This window comes from Lepidochelys kempii, chromosome 1, assembly GCF_965140285.1.
Source record: "Lepidochelys kempii isolate rLepKem1 chromosome 1, rLepKem1.hap1, whole genome shotgun sequence".
NCBI lineage: Eukaryota > Metazoa > Chordata > Testudines > Cheloniidae > Lepidochelys > Lepidochelys kempii.
The window spans coordinates 113,381,589-113,398,575 of record NC_136380.1 but is presented as its reverse complement, the minus strand read 5'-3'; the positions used below and the strand labels follow the sequence as shown (position 1 = coordinate 113,398,575).

General features: G+C 41.5%; 1 protein-coding gene across 4 annotated transcripts in view; it reads left to right on the top strand.

Annotated features, from left to right (window-relative positions):
• SH3RF3 (SH3 domain containing ring finger 3) overlaps positions 1-16,987 on the top strand; it is a 383,494-nt gene that overhangs the window by 242,932 nt on the left and 123,575 nt on the right. For all 4 annotated transcript variants that reach the window (XM_073350770.2, XM_073350759.2, XM_073350780.2 and 1 more), the window contains exon 2: positions 12,003-12,278. In XM_073350770.2, the coding sequence (XP_073206871.2) occupies positions 12,003-12,278 (276 nt within the window). The remainder of the gene's footprint in view (positions 1-12,002; positions 12,279-16,987) is intronic.

Sequence of the window (16,987 nt, the reverse complement as noted above, 5' to 3'; positions counted from 1 at the left end):
ATGCTTCAGTGAACTATTGTGCAGATATCTGACCCAGGGGATCCCTCTACAACCCTGTGCTCTCCTTATGCTCTCTGCCAGTTGGCACTGAGAGTCCCCTGTGCCTGAAGCTCCAGGAGACATTTTATGACTCAGTCCTTAGTACACAGAATAGCTGAGTTTTAATTAAGAAGTTTTATTTTTACTATGATTTATTATTACTTATATAGCACTATAAATGTTGCTGGCACTTTACACTACAGATGAAGCATTAAATTAAGTATTCGTTCTCCATGATATTGTTTTTATTGTCAAATTAACTACACTACTTTGGTAGTTGATGTTAAAAGGGCCGTGTACCCTCAAACTATGGTTCATGGGGCACTTCCTGGTGACTCACTGAGAGCTGGCTGGTCACATGTTGGTGGCTCACCTCTTTGTTGCTTAATGTTAAATCACATTTAAAAGAAGCTAAAAAATACTTTATTTTTCTAATATTAATTCTCCATGAAACTAATTGCTTTGGTTGTCCTAGGGATGTTTTGTGATGATGAATGGGAAGTCAGGTGATCATTGAGTCAGTGACTCTATTAAGATACGATGCACACTACAAATACTTTCGGAAGCCCCTGATTTAAGATGTAACAGTGACTTACATGTATACGGTGTCTTTCATTGAGAAATGTCCCTAAGCCCTTTTCTGTTTAGTACAGACAGCTGAAAGCAACCCAAACATCGATTTAAAACTACTCAGGGGACAGAGCCTATGTTGGTGTAAATTGACATACCTCCATTGACTTCAATCTTCCCTAGGGAATTTAGGACCTTTGCACCCAGACCAAATTTAAAATGTAGTGAATTACATTTTGCCCCCTAAATTCCCTGGATATATGCATAAGGCACAGGGCCAGGAGCCAGATTTCTTAGTTCAGTGACAGATTTCTTACGTGACCTTGGGCTATTCACATAACCTCTCTGTACCTGCATCTGTAAAATGGGAATGCCAGAGGGGCAACAATTATTATTCCCATTTTACAACTGTAGAAAATGAGGTCGAGAGAGGTTAAGTGATCAGCCCAAGGTCACATAAGACATCTGCAGTTGAACCAGGGGTAGCTTTGTGTTTAAGGCACTGACCTGGGACTTGGGTGATCTGAGTTCAATTCGTGGCTCAGCCCATGGACTCACTGTGAGTAAATCAATTAACCTCTCTGAGGACCTTGTCCCTGATCTGTTATGTACATGTCAGTGCTATTTTCTCTTCAGTGTTCCACAAGAGGGGAACTAAATCTATGGCTTATCCATTTTAGTAATATGACTAGTGCTGCATTAAAATTATCGATTTATGTTATTTAAATGAATATGTTGCTTTTGCAAGATGCCGGATGGCAGCCACAGTGGCTAAATTCCTGCTTATCTCCCTAGGAGACACTGCACGGGCAGTGATGGTTCTGGGGGGATTATTGCTAGGAGTCAGTGGGTAGGTCAGTCTCTATCTCCATTTATTCCTTTAACTCTGCCAATTTTGTTGTAACTATAGACTCTTTGTTATATTGTCTCGTGGAACTGGACTGAAACCACATCCCTCCTCCCCCAGCTTTTCATAAGATCTCACGTCACCTTTTTCATGAAGGTAACCAAACAGCCATAATTTATGGTTGTGACTTTTAGTCCCTGTCAACCATTAAAATTGGTGCTGTGGACAGAAAAGGCTCTGTGTCCAGCATTCATTCTCTGAATCATCCTGTTCCCCATCAAAGTTATTTCCAGTATATATTCTGCCACACAAAGCCCTCTCTACTACAGTTGATGTGCTTTGTGCGAAGCTGTTCTGCATGACAGGGTACCATATGCTGAAGAGTGATCCTGGCTGCCTGTGTAGAGCGTCCCACCAATCAGAAGACAGGGCTGCAATTCTGTGCATTACCACAGAATTCGCTCTCACATGGCGGGAAAGATTTGTGTGATGCTTCTGAGTAATGAGGCAGGAAATTAGCATTATAGGGTTTAATTAGTATTAATGTCTTGTGCTGGTGGGTTGTGTTTAATTACAATGTATCCATCACATGTGCACACTTTTCATGATTTTGCTTGACTGGATTGAAAGGCTGGTGCTTTGGTTGTGATATTTGGACATGGAGATACTTCATAACGGAAAAATTAGGTAAATGATGGTTCAGTAGGAGAAACAAAAATCTCAGGAATTTATTTTCAGGGGAAAATGGCAGTAATATTTCAAAAATTACGAGTCATGTGCCGTTGTATTTCATGGAGATTGTTTCAAGTGTGCTCTAAAATATTTCAGTATTATTGGTGATTATCAGTGTTCTTACTGGCATGTGACAGGGTGTTCTGGGACTGTTTGGTTCCCTTCGTCTCAGCTAGATATATAAGGTACAGCCTTTGCCATTAGTCCAAGAAAGTGGGGGGCAGGACCCATCAGGGAGCTGATTGTGTCTCACCAGTTCTCTGACCATCTCTGTCTCCGTCTTGGCTGTTGTCCTCAAGTGAGCATCTGCCATCTGGGAATGGCCAGAGTGGAGCACACTCTGACCTTCCCCCTTTCCAACCCTCAAAATGCCGCTTTATCACAGATGGAAGGGGGAATAGCAGAGGAACTGACTGTACCTGATCTGTGTCCCGCAGGGATTCTACTGTGCCCTAAGAATCCCCAGCAGAGAAAATGCATGCAGTTTTCACTCTATGCTGCCTTTTCACGGTTCAAGCAGTGTGTGGGCTGGAGGGGAGTGGTGGTTCTGAGGAAACAGTGAGATAGTTGCAATATGTCTTCCTGCGTTCCGGGTTTCTGACTGTATTTGGCAATCTGAGATCCTGCTCCTTGATTTTTATTTTATCTTTTATCCTTACTGCTGGCTGCAATTGTCAGTCCTGGACTTCCCATTTTTGTGTTGGTTTGCAGATCTTGCAATCTGGCCAGTGGCTCTAATGTTACTCCATGTGAGATTTTGATGATCTTTCCTATCTACATCACATTATGACATCCTATTAATATACAAAACAGAAAGGTGCTTATTTTTCAGACCAAGATGGAAGTCAGCAAAAGCTGGTTGATCTCTCCCCTGAGTTTTCTGCCAGTTTTGGTCACACTTTATAAGAACAGGTCACAAGATTTCAGCAGTGTTGAACCCAAACCCTAACCATAGTTCAACTTTGAAGCCTAGCCTAATCTAGATCAAGCTCCAGATTTGAAATTCTGCCTCCTGAGCATAGTTCTGCTTAACAGTGAAACAGGAGGTTCATGTTATCAAAATAATGTATGCTTTAGTGTACGCCAGTGACCAGAAATGTCCCAATTTTGTATAGTGATGGAAAATTCCAGTGAAGTTTCAGTCTCTTTAGGAGTTTTTTCTTTTTTTTTCTTTGTCCAACTGTTGTTGATGATGGATCTGGGAACCATATAACAGTGGAGGACAGGATAAACTATAACTAAATGGATTTAACATGTCAAAACACTGAACTCATGGCTCATATTCAAATCCAGTGAACCAACCGGATGGATTATTTATGCACCTCCCATTCTGAGAACTTGCCCATTTGCTTTGAGAATGGAAGGAGATGTTTATGTACAACAGAGTATGTGTGTGTTTCTTGGCAAATTCTTGTTAGTAAAACCACGTTAAGAGGTGTGGCATGCTCTCTTTCTAGACATTCAAGATCTGTTTGCTATGTCCAGTAAAACTGGCTGCATCATAAACTGTTTATTTCCACTTCCCAAACAATGTGAATTTATTTATGAAATGAAAGCATGTTTTGTATGAACCTGCATTTCATTAGTAGGATAAGTGCAAAATACATGTTGTTACTTGCAGTGACCTCGTTTGCTGCTCACTGGAGCCGATAACCTTTGACATGTCTTCCAGTCTTCCATTACTTTAAAACATATTGACAGAACATTTCTGTACTTTAGCTTTTCAAAACTAAAGACCTATGAGAAGTGTGCAGTTCTTGCAGTACAAAGCTTCTACCAAGAGGATTATTGGAAACAAACTCTTTTTTTTTCTTTTGCTCTTTGGAGTCTGTAATGAAAAATCCTCCAGTATTCCCATGTAATTGCTTCGTGGTTGTTTTCTGTCAATTTGCCAGCAGGTTCCTGCTTAACGGCTGCCGTTTGACTTTGCTGAAACATAAATGCAGAATTATTGAGTTGCCAACATATCATTAAGTCATCTGTAAAGAGTTTCTCAGTGTATTAATGCTCCAGGCTTTTGTGTCAATATTGATTGATTAAAATGGAAAAGAAATCTTGGCAGAATTCAGCATTGTACCAAAGTATTTTTTGTCAGAGAAAAGGTTGGATATTGATGTTGGCTATGATTCCTCAACTCCACCTCTTAAAAAACAAAAAACAAAACAAACAGAACAAAGCCACTTAAACTTTAGTACCCGTGTTCTTAGCTGAATTTTAGTTAGCCTCAGAAATGCGAGGAGAAATCAATGTGGCTAATCAATTTCTTAGTACATAGTCAGATATAGCGGCTGTTTGATTGTGAAGCTACACCTGTGAGTGACTATTGCCTGTTCTACACTACAGAGTTAAGTTGAGGTAAGGCAGCTTACTCTGACCTAATTATGTCAGCCTTGATCCTGCTGATGTAAGTGCCCTGCCACACTGACATAATTACTACACTTCCATGAGAGGTGTAGGGTTTATGTTGGTGTAGTTAGGGCAACACAGTGTCTGGGTAGATACTGTGGGTTACTTACATGTGCTGTTGCCTATCATTCTTGTCAATTTCACAGCTCCAGCATGGAGGCGCAAAATTGGCAAGAAAGCCAGGCTGTCACCTGGGCTCCTCACTTGGAGCCGGGCTGTGCCTGTCACACTCCCCACTCCCAGTCGGGCTGTGCCCACCTGGCTTCCCACTGGCTTTTGCCTGGGCTCCCGACTCCCCATAGGGAGCCCGGCTGCTGCCTGGAGGCTCCCAGCTCCTCAGGAGCCTGGGCTCTCAGCCTCCCACGCTGTCCCTCTTAAGTGGGTGGAAGCACTCCTGGTGAGGACGCACACCACCGACAGAAGGACGGTAGTGTGGACATGAACCACCACAGTATTACTGCAGTGGCTGTAAGTCAACCTAACATAGGTCTATTTAAGTTTCTAATGTAGACAGAGGGGAAAAGCAGCAGTTCTATCCAAGCTGGAGAGAATAGCTGGTTGAGGTGATGTGCATGAGGAGAAAAGAGTGAAGGTCAAAGTAAGGGAGGAGCCAGGGAGAAGGGCGGCTCCTCCTCCTCTCTCTGGTTTGGATAAGCAGCGCTCCTCTACAGCTCCCTTTCTTTGGCTGATGTGGTGAGAGGTCCCTCTCCTGTTTTAATCTACTTTAACCTCTGGGAAGCAGTATAGAGTTAAAGGGGGAAAAGCAAAAAGTAAGGTAGGATTTGGAACGGGAAAAAAGATTATTTTTGTTAATATTTTTGTTTTGGAGTTGCAGGCATAACATAGTAAAGGGGTTGGTCCTGAGAGAAAAGAATAAAGGGGGTGCAAAGGAGTAAACGCTGGTTGGTTTGTTTTTTCTCACTGCACCCTTGCTGTACCACAGCCTGATCTTTATTCTGGAAGAGTGGAAGGTGTGGGGGGGGGGAAGAAAAGATCTGGAGGAAGAGGAGGGTAGTGCTTGGCTGAGAAAGGAGTGTTTAATTTCTCCCTACCCCTCCAGCTGCTAAAATACTGCTATGCATATTTTTCTGGCTCCCTCCAAAATCATTCCGTGCCACAGGTTCCCTGGGTTTTCATTTTGACAGCATGTCACAGCCTGCTTTAAATTAGAGAATTTTGTAGGAAAGACCATCTGTGCCTATTGAAGATGATAAAATATGACTAAAAGCATTGTATGGAACATAACGTAAGTGTAAACGGGATAAGCCTGTGGAGCTAGTATGCCAAGAGAGAATGGGAACAGTGTATTTTTAGGCAGAACTTTAAAAGATTACAATTATGAATTAGACTGTAAATTTGGCTGACAACACTATCCTACAGAGCCAACAGAATGAGGAGGAGTCAAGTGGGAGAATGGCGAGTAATAAGATCAGAAGTAGGTTGTACAAAGGTTTGAAAACTAGCTGCTAAAGCTTGAAACTATCGGTAGAGTGTGCTATGTTTTGTTGGGAGGGGGGTGTCTGATGATAATTAGCACATACTCTGTGGTGTGGGTTTTGCTGCTGTTTTGTAATGCAGAGAGATAAAACCGAAACAAAATAAAAGTTCATTCTTCCAACCTACTCAAACCTTTCTAAATTTGATGGGTTACTCAACATACAGACTAATGAAAACAACTGCTTTTGCCACCACGATCAGAAAAAGCCCAGTCAGGTTACTTGTTTGGAAGCTGAATTAATTTCATAAATATGACCAGTGAGAGCTTGTGTGTTGTCTCCTGACTACTGAATCCTGCAACTATAATTACTTGAAGAATCATAAAAAGGAGGATTTTCAATTTTTTTTCCTCAATTATGCTGTTGAAATTCTCTCTAAACACCGCTCCCCGACCAACTGTAAAATGTAGTTCATCTGAAAACTGACTCTGTTAGAATGGGAGCATCACACTTCATGTTTGCGTCTCTGTCTAGATCTCCGAGTCTATATCATATAAGATGCGTTTACAGGGAAAGAGGTGGTTTTTTCTACCTGCAATTCTGAAAACTCAATCTGGGATCTTTAAGTCAAACTGGGGTCTTTCAGACTCACAGGGTCTGTCAATTTTCTATCAGACCTGTTTTTCCATGGAAAATTGGGCTTTTGATTAAACAAAGTTTTCCACAAAAAGTGGCTGCTTTCCAAAGAAAATTGTTTACTTTTCCTCAAAAAAATCATAGCTGAATACAAAACAAAACAAAAAATTCAGATGAAAACTTTAAAATATAGTTTTGGAAAGGATTCGACATTGTCTAATCGGAGTTGTAGCTAAGATGCCTCATGTATACAGTACTGTGTCCAGTTCTGGGTGCCACGCTTTAGCAAAGATGTGGGCAAATTGGAGAGATTCCAGAGGAGAGCAACAAAAATGATAAAAGGTTTAGAAAATCTGTGAGAAAAGATTAAAAAAACTAAGCATGTTTAGTCTTGGGAAAAGAAAACTAAAGGGGGATGGAATAACAGTTTTCAAATATAGTAATGGCTACTATAAAAAGGATAGCGATTAATTGCTCTCCATGTCAACTGAAAGTAGGACAAGAAGTAATAGGTTTAATATGCAGCAAGAGAGATGTAAGTTAAGTAGGGCTATTGATTAATTGCAGTGAACTCACGCGATTAACTCAAAAAAATTAATTGCAATTAAAAAATTGTGATTAATCACACTTTTAAACAATACAGTACCAATTGAAATGTATTAAATATTTTGGATGTTTTTGTACATTTTCAAATAATTTCATATAACTTAATAAACAATTTTGCTAATAATTCATGAGCCAGACTACAATCCAGTTTTTTTTTCTTTAACTCTATTGGCATTGCACTTCTATCAGAATGAAAAAGTAGAAAAAAAATCAAATAATTTCAGAAAAAATTCTATTACAACATAGAATACAAAGTGCACAGAACTCACTTGATATTATTAATTTTATTACAAATATTTTCACTTTAAAAATGATAATAGTATTTTTCAGTTCACCTCATACAAGTACTGTGGTGCAATCTCTTTATTGTGAAAGTGTAACTTACAAATGTAGATATTTTTTGTTACATAGCTGTGCTCAAAAACAACACAATGTAAAACTTCAGAGCCTACAAGTCCACTCAGTCCTACTTCCTGTCCAGCGAATCGCTAAGACAAACAAGTTTGTTTACATTTACGGGAGATAATGCTGCCTGCTTCTTATTTACAATGTCACCTGAAAGTGAGAACAGGCATTCGTGTGGCACTTTTGTAGCTGGCATTGCAAGGTATTTACGTGCCAGATATGCTAAACATTTGTATGCCCCTTCATGCTTCGGTCACCATTCTAGAGGACATGCTTCCATGCTTGATGATGCTCGTTAATAAAATAATGTGTTAATTAAATTTATGACTGAACTCCTTGGGGGGAGAATTGTATGTCTCTTGTTCTGTTTTACCCACATTCTGCAATATATTTCATATTATAGGAGTCTTTGCTGATGACCCAGCACCTTTGTTTTAAGAACACTTTCACAGTAGATTTGACAAAATGCAAAGAAGGTACCAATGTGAGATTTCTAAAAATAGCTAGAGCATTTGACCTAAGATTTAAGAATCTGAAGTGCCGTCCAAAATCTGAGAGGGATGAGGTGTGGAGCATGCTTTCAGAAGTCTTGAAAGAGCAACACTCCGATGTGGAAACTACAGAACCCGAACCACCAAAAAAGAAAATCAACCTTCTCCTGGTGGCATCTGATTCAGATGATGAAAATGAACATTCATCGGTCCGCTCTACTTTGGATTGTTGTTGAGCAGAACCTATCATCAGCATGGACGCATGTCCTCTGGAATGATGGTTGAAGCATGAAGGGACATATGAATCTTTAGCAGATCTGGCACGTAAAAATCTTGCGATGCCATGCAAACACCTGTTCTCACTTTCAGGTGACATTGTAAACAAGAAGCGGGCAGCATTATCTCCTGCAAATTGTAACCAAACTTGTTTGTCTAAGTGATTGGCTGAAGTAGGACTGAGTGGACTTGTAGGTTTTACATTGTTTTATTTTTGAATGCAGTTATTTTTTGTACATAATTCTACATCTGTAAGTTCAACTTTCATGATAAAGAGATTGCACTACAGTGCTTGTATTAGGTGAAATGAAAAATACTATTTCTTTTGTTTTTTACAGTGCAAATATTTGTAATTAAAATAAATATAAAGTGAGCACTATGCACTTTGTATTCTGTATTTTCAGTGGAATAAAAATAATAATTCTGGCCAGCTTTAATCACCCGTAATAGAGATGCAACAAATGGAACTTAATAAACAATTCTGCCAATAATTCATCAGCCAGGATACAATCCGGTTTCCTTTCCTTTAACACTATTGGCATTGCACTTCTATCATAATGAAAAAGTAGTTAAAAAAAAATTGGCCAGGGAAGTAAGAATCTGATCTGAGCCTGGGTACCTCCATCTTCACATAATCACTTTTCTGAGCATAGCCATGCTTTAAGTAAAGGATTTGTTATGGGGTGTATTGTGTGTCATGCTATAACTGGATCCGTAGTGGTTCGTGTGTAGTGAATACTTGACGAGGCGTTTATTTTATATTAGAGAAATTGTCTTCCATAGGCAGAGTACTAGAGTCATAAATCTCACTTTCTTTCCTGTCTCAGTGCTCCTATCAGAGTCTATAACCTTCCCTTCAGCAAAGCATAGGATTGTTTTTCTAGAATGAAATAGGCAACACTATGCATGCAGTGCCCCAGTATATAACACCAGCAAGTTCTTTAATCTTTAAAATGCTTAGATGGGCAGTGCCTCAGTGTTACTGGATGTCGCCATAGCAGCAGAGATAAGTTGTGTTGGAAACAGTATGACTAACTCACCATAGGATGATGCCATAGAATAAGCCATTCTTGGGAGGTTGGGTTTTGTAGCAGTGTTATGTGGCCATTAACTTTTCTGTTTCCTGATATTATGTTGTTCATTATGTTTGAGAACTTTCTTCCATACTGTTTGTCTCTTACAACAGGTTAGGCAGATGTCACCTAGAACCAAAAAAGTGTGAGAAATTTGCAATGATAAATTTGATAGTTTGTGTTGTGAGGCAGTGAAATTAAATCCCTACCCAGACAACAGAGACAGTGCTATGATATGTGCAGTTGGCTCTATCACTATAATTCAGACAGTGGAATCCATCACACACACTTTCCCAAATCAAGACAACACCTAAGTGCCTAATCACTTTGCAAATAAAATAATGAAATTAATATTGGTGTACTGAGATGACTATAGGATCTGAGTTTTGATCTGAGTGCAACGTATGAATGATGAAAAATCTCTTCCTACTGTGTCCAGAATCTAGACATTCCATACGGAGTTATAGTGCAGTATAAATTACAGGCTGATGTTCTTGCTCAGCCCACAGAGAGATTTGGTCGTAAAAACATAGGAACTGCCATATCGGAACAGACCAATGGTGCATCTAATTCAGTATCCTGTGTCTAAAAGTTGACTGTGCCAGGTGCTTCAGAGGTAGGCATAAAAGCTTCATAGAGCATCTATTTTTCCTGTATAGAACTTGGGGAGGAATTTCTTCTTGACCTTCCCACCCCCTCACATTGGAAGCATCACAATTAATAGCTCTTTCAATTTTACCCTAGCTAGTGTAACTGCAGATGCTATTCTTGTTCCTATAAACGTCTAGTTCTTTATTCAGAAAAAACACCACCAGAAGTCAAGGAATCATAAACATTCTGTAAAATGTCTGAGTTTTTTAAATACCTTGCTTTTTATACCCTTCCCACCAGTCACCTGTCCTAGCTGACAGCCACTGTAAAGAAAGGAAAAAAGACAATATCTGTGCATACACAAACAATACAAAATCCTGTAACATTTATAAAGAATTTATAAATAAACTAGTAACGACCATAATTTCACTACATTGCAGAACAAAGGGCCAAATCATTCCTGATAGGCACTGGCTGCATTGTGGTAGGAAAGGCAATTTTTCACCACCCCCACAGGAGCTGTGGGAAGGATTTGCATAATCCCTCATGGGGCTGCATGGCATGCAGAGGAATGCACCCTTTAGGATGGTGAAGCATTTTGCTTCTTGCACAGCTTGCTAGCTCTGCTGGTGAGTGCGAGGGCAATGGGGTACATTGCCATGCTCCCTGTAGGGTGTGTCTTACCCCAAAGGGACCCAGGGGAAAGGCTCCTTGCACCTCCCTCTGCCCCATGAACTCTCAAAAGGACCAGGCATGATTTGGCCCAAATGGAAATTGGGAGCTGGGTAACCTCCTTAAATTATTTGCTGAACTTCCCTCTGTTCTGTTCTTGTCTATTCAGTTACAACTTCCGAAATCATCAACAGCAGGCCAAGGGTAATGTGTAAGCAATTGGCTTCATTACAGACTCAATTCTGATCCTATTTAAGTCTATAGAAATTTTGCCATGAACTTCAATAGGCGCGGGAGCAGGCCCTAGCAGAGTACAGCTCCCTCTTGGATAATTTCTATTATATATAATTGAAGTTGGCACCTATTTATCTATATATAGAGAGAGTGGCAACACTGAGCCGCAAGATCTCTAAAGTGTTTTGGGAAACAGTCTGAAAGATGTTATAGTTCTGTAAGTTATAGTGAAGGTTACATATCAGTTATGAGGGGATGAACCTAATACATTCTTCCTATTCTAAAAATATTTTCCCTACTGACACTAACTCAGAGACTACAGAATCTTTAAACTTAAAATTATGTATGTACACACAGTAGTCCTTAGGGAATACTAAGCGATTTGAGCAGTTTGAAAGGATTAAGAGGATTTGGTTATAAAACACAAAACCAATTACAATTCATTTGGACTTGTTCTAACAAACTGAGTCAAAAAAGTTTCAACTTAATATCTTTCAATTTATAACTTGTAAGCTACTGAACCAATTTCCTTCAAACTTGGTTTGTTTTGTAGATCTCATTTTGACTTAAAAATCAAACCAAGCCTGAAGACTGTATGTCTCAATATTTATCTTATTGCGTGTATACTTTTATAAGAAATTCCAAATTACGTATTATATAGTGTATGAATTAGCAAATAAATATAATTAATCATATAATTAAATAGTAGTTTGCAGCCTAAGGACAATGCATCAGCATTATAGTGAACTTTCACCTCAGCTCTGCCATTTCCTGACATTTAAGTGCTTCATTTGTCAACATTAGTGTTGTACTAATGTTGATTTTTTTTGCATGAAATTTAGACTATTTTGTATTGCAATAAATTGGAGTCACCATGGTAGATCTGTTGCTGATAATCATTTAGCTACTAGTAGTTGGAAAATTTAAGGAAAAGTTGGTGCATATTATAAGTTTACTTAAAATGATTGTCTATTGTGGTTTTTTTTAGAGTATTTCTCAACTGCCCTATGGTAAAGCTCTCTACACCTATGAGGGAAAAGAACCTGGTGACCTCAAGTTTACCAAAGGGGACATTATCATACTACGACGAAAGGTGGATGAGAATTGGTATCACGGAGAGCTCAATGGAAACCATGGCTTCTTTCCAGCCAGCTATATCCAGTGTATCAAGCCCCTTCCACAAGCTCCGCCTCAGGGCAAAGCACTTTACGATTTTGAAATAAAGGATAAAGACCAAGACAAGGACTGTTTAACCTTCACCAAGGTAAAGTAAAAAGCAGTTTCTTGTTTCCTTACTTACTACCAGTGGGTGTAGTTCAAGATGTGTTTGTTTTGCTGTGTCTGGCAGTCTGCTCCATTATGAGTAAAATACTCTGCCATGTACCAGCACTTGATAACTTAGAACATCTTTTTATTTAAGATGGAATTTAAAAGATTTCATTTCAAATGGATACAGTAGTTTTAATAACCCTGCACTTCCTCATGTACAGTAGTTCTGCAAAAATGCTTTAATTCTGGCAGAGCTAGGTTCAGGAGCAACACAGGGACTCTTTCTTTCTTTCTTTCTTTCTCAGACCAGTGACATTCTCATGTATGATATTTAAGGGCCATGAGCTCAGATACATTGGAAGGAGAAGTGAATTTCCAAATTAATTGGGAGCCCAATCATGCTAGATACTCAGAGAGATCAACTTCTTTTGACTTCTAAATGCTTCTTCCTACTGAGACAGAACTCACTGAGGTGAGATGCTACCCATCCCCTTAATTACCACCGAAGGCAGGGAGGTCCGCAGGAGTTGAGGGCACAATGGGTATGTCTACACTGCAATTAAAAATCTGTGGCTGACCCAGGCTACCTGACTGGGGTTAAAGTGCTGTTTAATTGCTTGATAGACGTTCAGGCTTGGGCTAGAACTTCCAGCTCAAGGGCCCTGTGAGTTGGAAGGTCCCAGAGCGTGGGCTGCAGCCTGAGCCCAAACAGCTACACTGCAATTAAACAGTTCCTTAGAATCAAAGAATCATAGAATATCAGGGTTGGAAGAGACCTCAGGAGGTCATCTAGTCCAACCCCCTGCTCAAAGCATGACCAATCCCCAACGAAATCATCCTAGCCAGGGCTTTGTCAAGCCTGAACTTAAAAACTTCTAAGGAAGGAGATTCCACCACCTCCCTCGGTAACGCATTCCAGTGTTTCACCACCCCCATAGTGAAAAAGATTTTCCTAATATCCAACCTAAATCTCCCCCACTGCAACTTGAGACCATTACTCCTTCTTGGCAACAAGGGCACACTGTTCACTCATATCCAGCTTCTCGTCCACTGTAACCCCTAGGTCCTTTTCTGCAGAACTGCTGCTGAGCCATTCAGTCCCTAGTCTCTAGTGGTGCATGGGGATGAATCTGCACTTCAACAAGAATCTGCACTTGTCCTTGTTGAACCTCATCAGATTTCTTTTGGCCCATTCCTCTAATTTGTCTAGGTCCCTCTGTATCCTATCGCTACCCTCCAGCGTATCTACCTCTCCTCCCAGTTTAGTGTCATCTACAAACTTGCTGAGGATGAAATCCACGCCATCCTCCAGATCATTTATGAAGATATTGAACAAAACCGGCCCGAGGACCGACCGTTGGGGCACTCCACTTGATACCGGCTGCCAACTAGACATGGAGCCATTGATCACTACCCGTTGAGCCCGACAATCTAACTTTCTATCCACCTTATAGTCCATTCATCCAGCCCGTACTTCTTTAACTTGCTGGCAAGAATACTGTGGGAGACAGTGTCAAAAGCTTTGCTAAAGTCAAGAAACAATACATTCACTGCTTTCCCTTCATCCACAGAACCAGTAATCTCATCATAGAAGGCAATTAGATTAGTCAGGCATTACCTTCCCTTGGTGAATCCATGCTGACTGTTCCTGATCACTTTCCTCTCCTCTAAGTGCTTCAGAATTACTTCCTTGAGGATCTGCTCCATGATTTTTCCAGGGACTGAGGTGAGGCTGACTGGCCTGTAGTTCCCAGGATCCTCCTTCTTCCCTTTTTTAAAGATGGGCACTACATTAGCCTTTTTCCAGTCGTCCGGGACTTCCCCCGATTGCCATGAGTTTTCAAAGATAATGGACAATGGCTCTGCAATCACATCTGCCAACTCCTTTAGCAATTTCGGATGCAGCGCATCCGGCCCCATGGACTTGTGCTCGTCCAGATTTTCTAAGTAGTCCTGAACTACTTCTTTCTCCACAGAGGGCTGGTCACCTCCTCCCCATGCTGTGCTGCCCAGTGCAGTAGTCTGGGAGCTGACCTTGTTCATGAAGACAGAGGCAAAAAAAGCATTGAGTACATTAGCTTTTTCCACATCCTCTCTCACTAGGTTGCCTCCCTCATTCAGTAAGGGGCCACGCTTTCCTTGACGTCCTTCTTGTTGCTAACATACCTGAAGAAACCCTTCTTGTTACTCTTAACATCTCTTGCTAGCTGCAACTCCAGGTGTGATTTGGCCTTCCTGATTTCACTCCTCATGCCCGAGCAATATTTTTATACTCTTCCCTGATCATTTGTCCAATCTTCCACTTCTTGTAAGCTTCTTTTTTGTGTTTAAGATCAGCAAGGATTTCACTGTTAAGCCAAGCTGGTCACCTGCCATATTTACTATTCATCGGGATGGTTTGTCCCTGTAACCTCAACAGGGATTCCTTGAAATACAGCCAACTCTCCTGGACTCCTTTCCCCCTCATGTTATTCTCCTAGGGGATCCTGCCCATCAGTTCCCTGAGGGAGTCAAAGTCTGCTTTTCTGAAGTCCAGGGTCCGTATTCTGCTGCTCTCCTTTCTTCCCTGTGTCAGGATCCTGAACTCGACCATCTCATGGTAACTGCCTCCCAGGTTCCCATCCACTTTTGCTTCCCCTACTAATTCTTCCCTGTTTGTGAGCAGCAGGTCAAGAAGAGCTCTGCCCCTAGTTGGTTCCTCCAGCACTCGCACCAGGAAATTGTCCCCTACACTTTCCAAAAACTTCCTGGATTCTCTGTGCACCGCTGTATTGCTCTCCCAGCAGATATCAGGGTGATTGAAGTGTCCCATGAGAACCAGGGCCTGCGATCTAGTAACTTCCGTGAGTTAGAATCATAGAATATCAGGGTTGGAAGGGACCTCAGGAGGTCATCTAGTCAAACCCCCTGCTCAAAGCAGGACCAATCCCCAATTAAATCATCCCAGCCAGGGCTTTGTCAAGCCTGACCTTAAAAACTTCTAAGGAAGGAGATTCCACCACCTCCCTAGGTAATGCATTCCAGTGTTTCACCACCCTCCTAGTGAAAAAGTTTTTCCTAATATCCAACCTAAACCTCCCCCACTGCAACTTGAGACCATTACTCCTTGTCCTGTCCTCTTCTACCACTGAGAATAGTCTAGAACCATCCTCTCTGGAACCACCTCTCAGGTAGTTGAAAGCAGCTATCAAATCCCCCCTCATTCTTCTCTTCTGCAGACTAAACAATCCCAGTTCCCTCAGCCTCTCCTCATAAGTCATGTGTTCCAGACCCCTAATCATTTTTGTTGCCCTTTGCTGGACTCTCTCCAATTTATCCACATCCTTCTTGTAGTGTGGGGCCCAAAACTGGACACAGTACTCCAGATGAGGCCTCACCAATGTCCAGTAGAGGGGGACGATCACATCCCTCGATCTGCTCGCTATGCCCCTACTTATACATCCCAAAATGCCATTGGCCTTCTTGACAACAAGGGCACACTGCTGACTCATATCCAGCTTTTCATCCACTGTCACCCCTAGGTCCTTTTCCGCAGAACTGCTGCCTAGCCATTCGGTCCCTAGTCTGTAGCTGTGCATTGGGTTCTTCCGTCCTAAGTGCAGGACCCTGCACTTATCCTTATTGAACCTCATCAGATTTCTTTTGGCCCAAATCCTCCAATTTGTCTAGGTCTCTCTGTATCCTATCCCTGTCCTCCAGCGTATCTACCATTCCTCCCAGTTTGGTATCATCCGCAAATTTGCTGAGAGTGCAATCCACACCATCCTCCAGATCATTTATGAAGATATTGAACAAAACCGGCCCCAGGACCGACCCCTGGGCACTCCACTTGACACCGGCTGCCAACTAGACATGGAGCCATTGATCACTACCCGTTGAGCCCAACAATGTAGCCAACTTTTTACCCACCTTATAGTGCATTCATCCAGCCCATACTTCTTTAACTTGCTGACAAGAATACTGTGGGAGACCGTGTCAAAAGCTTTGCTAAAGTCAAGAAACAATACATTCACTGCTTTCCCTTCATCCACAGAACCAGTAATCTCATCATAGAAGGCAATTAGATTAGTCAGGCATGACCTTCCCTTGGTGAATCCATGCTGACTGTTCCTGATCACTTTCCTCTCATGTAAGTGCTTCAGGATTGATTCTTTGAGGACCTGCTCCATGATTTTTCCGGGGACTGAGGTGAGGCTGACTGGCGTGTAGTTCCCAGGATCCTCCTTCTTCCCTTTTTTAAAGATGGGCACTAATTAGCCTTTTTCCAGTCATCCGGGACTTCCCCCGTTTGCCACGAGTTTTCAAAGATAATGGCCAATGGCTCTGCAATCACAGCCGCCAATTCCTTTAGCACTCTCGGATGCAACTCGTCCGGCCCCATGGACTTGTGCACGTCCAGCTTTTCTAAATAGTCCCTAACCACCTCTTTCTCCACAGAGGGCTGGCCATCTATTCCCCATGTTGTGATGCCCAGCGCAGCAGTCTGGGAGCTGACCTTGTTTGTGAAGTTGCCGGAAGAAAGCCTCGTCCACCTCATCCCTCTGGTCCGGTGGTCTATAGCAGAATCCCACAACGACATCACCCTTGTTGCTCACACTTCTAAACTTAATCCAGAGACTCTCAGGTTTTTCTGCAGTTTCATACTTGAGCTCTGAGCAGTCATACTGCTCTCTTACATACAATGCAATTCCCACACCTTTTCTG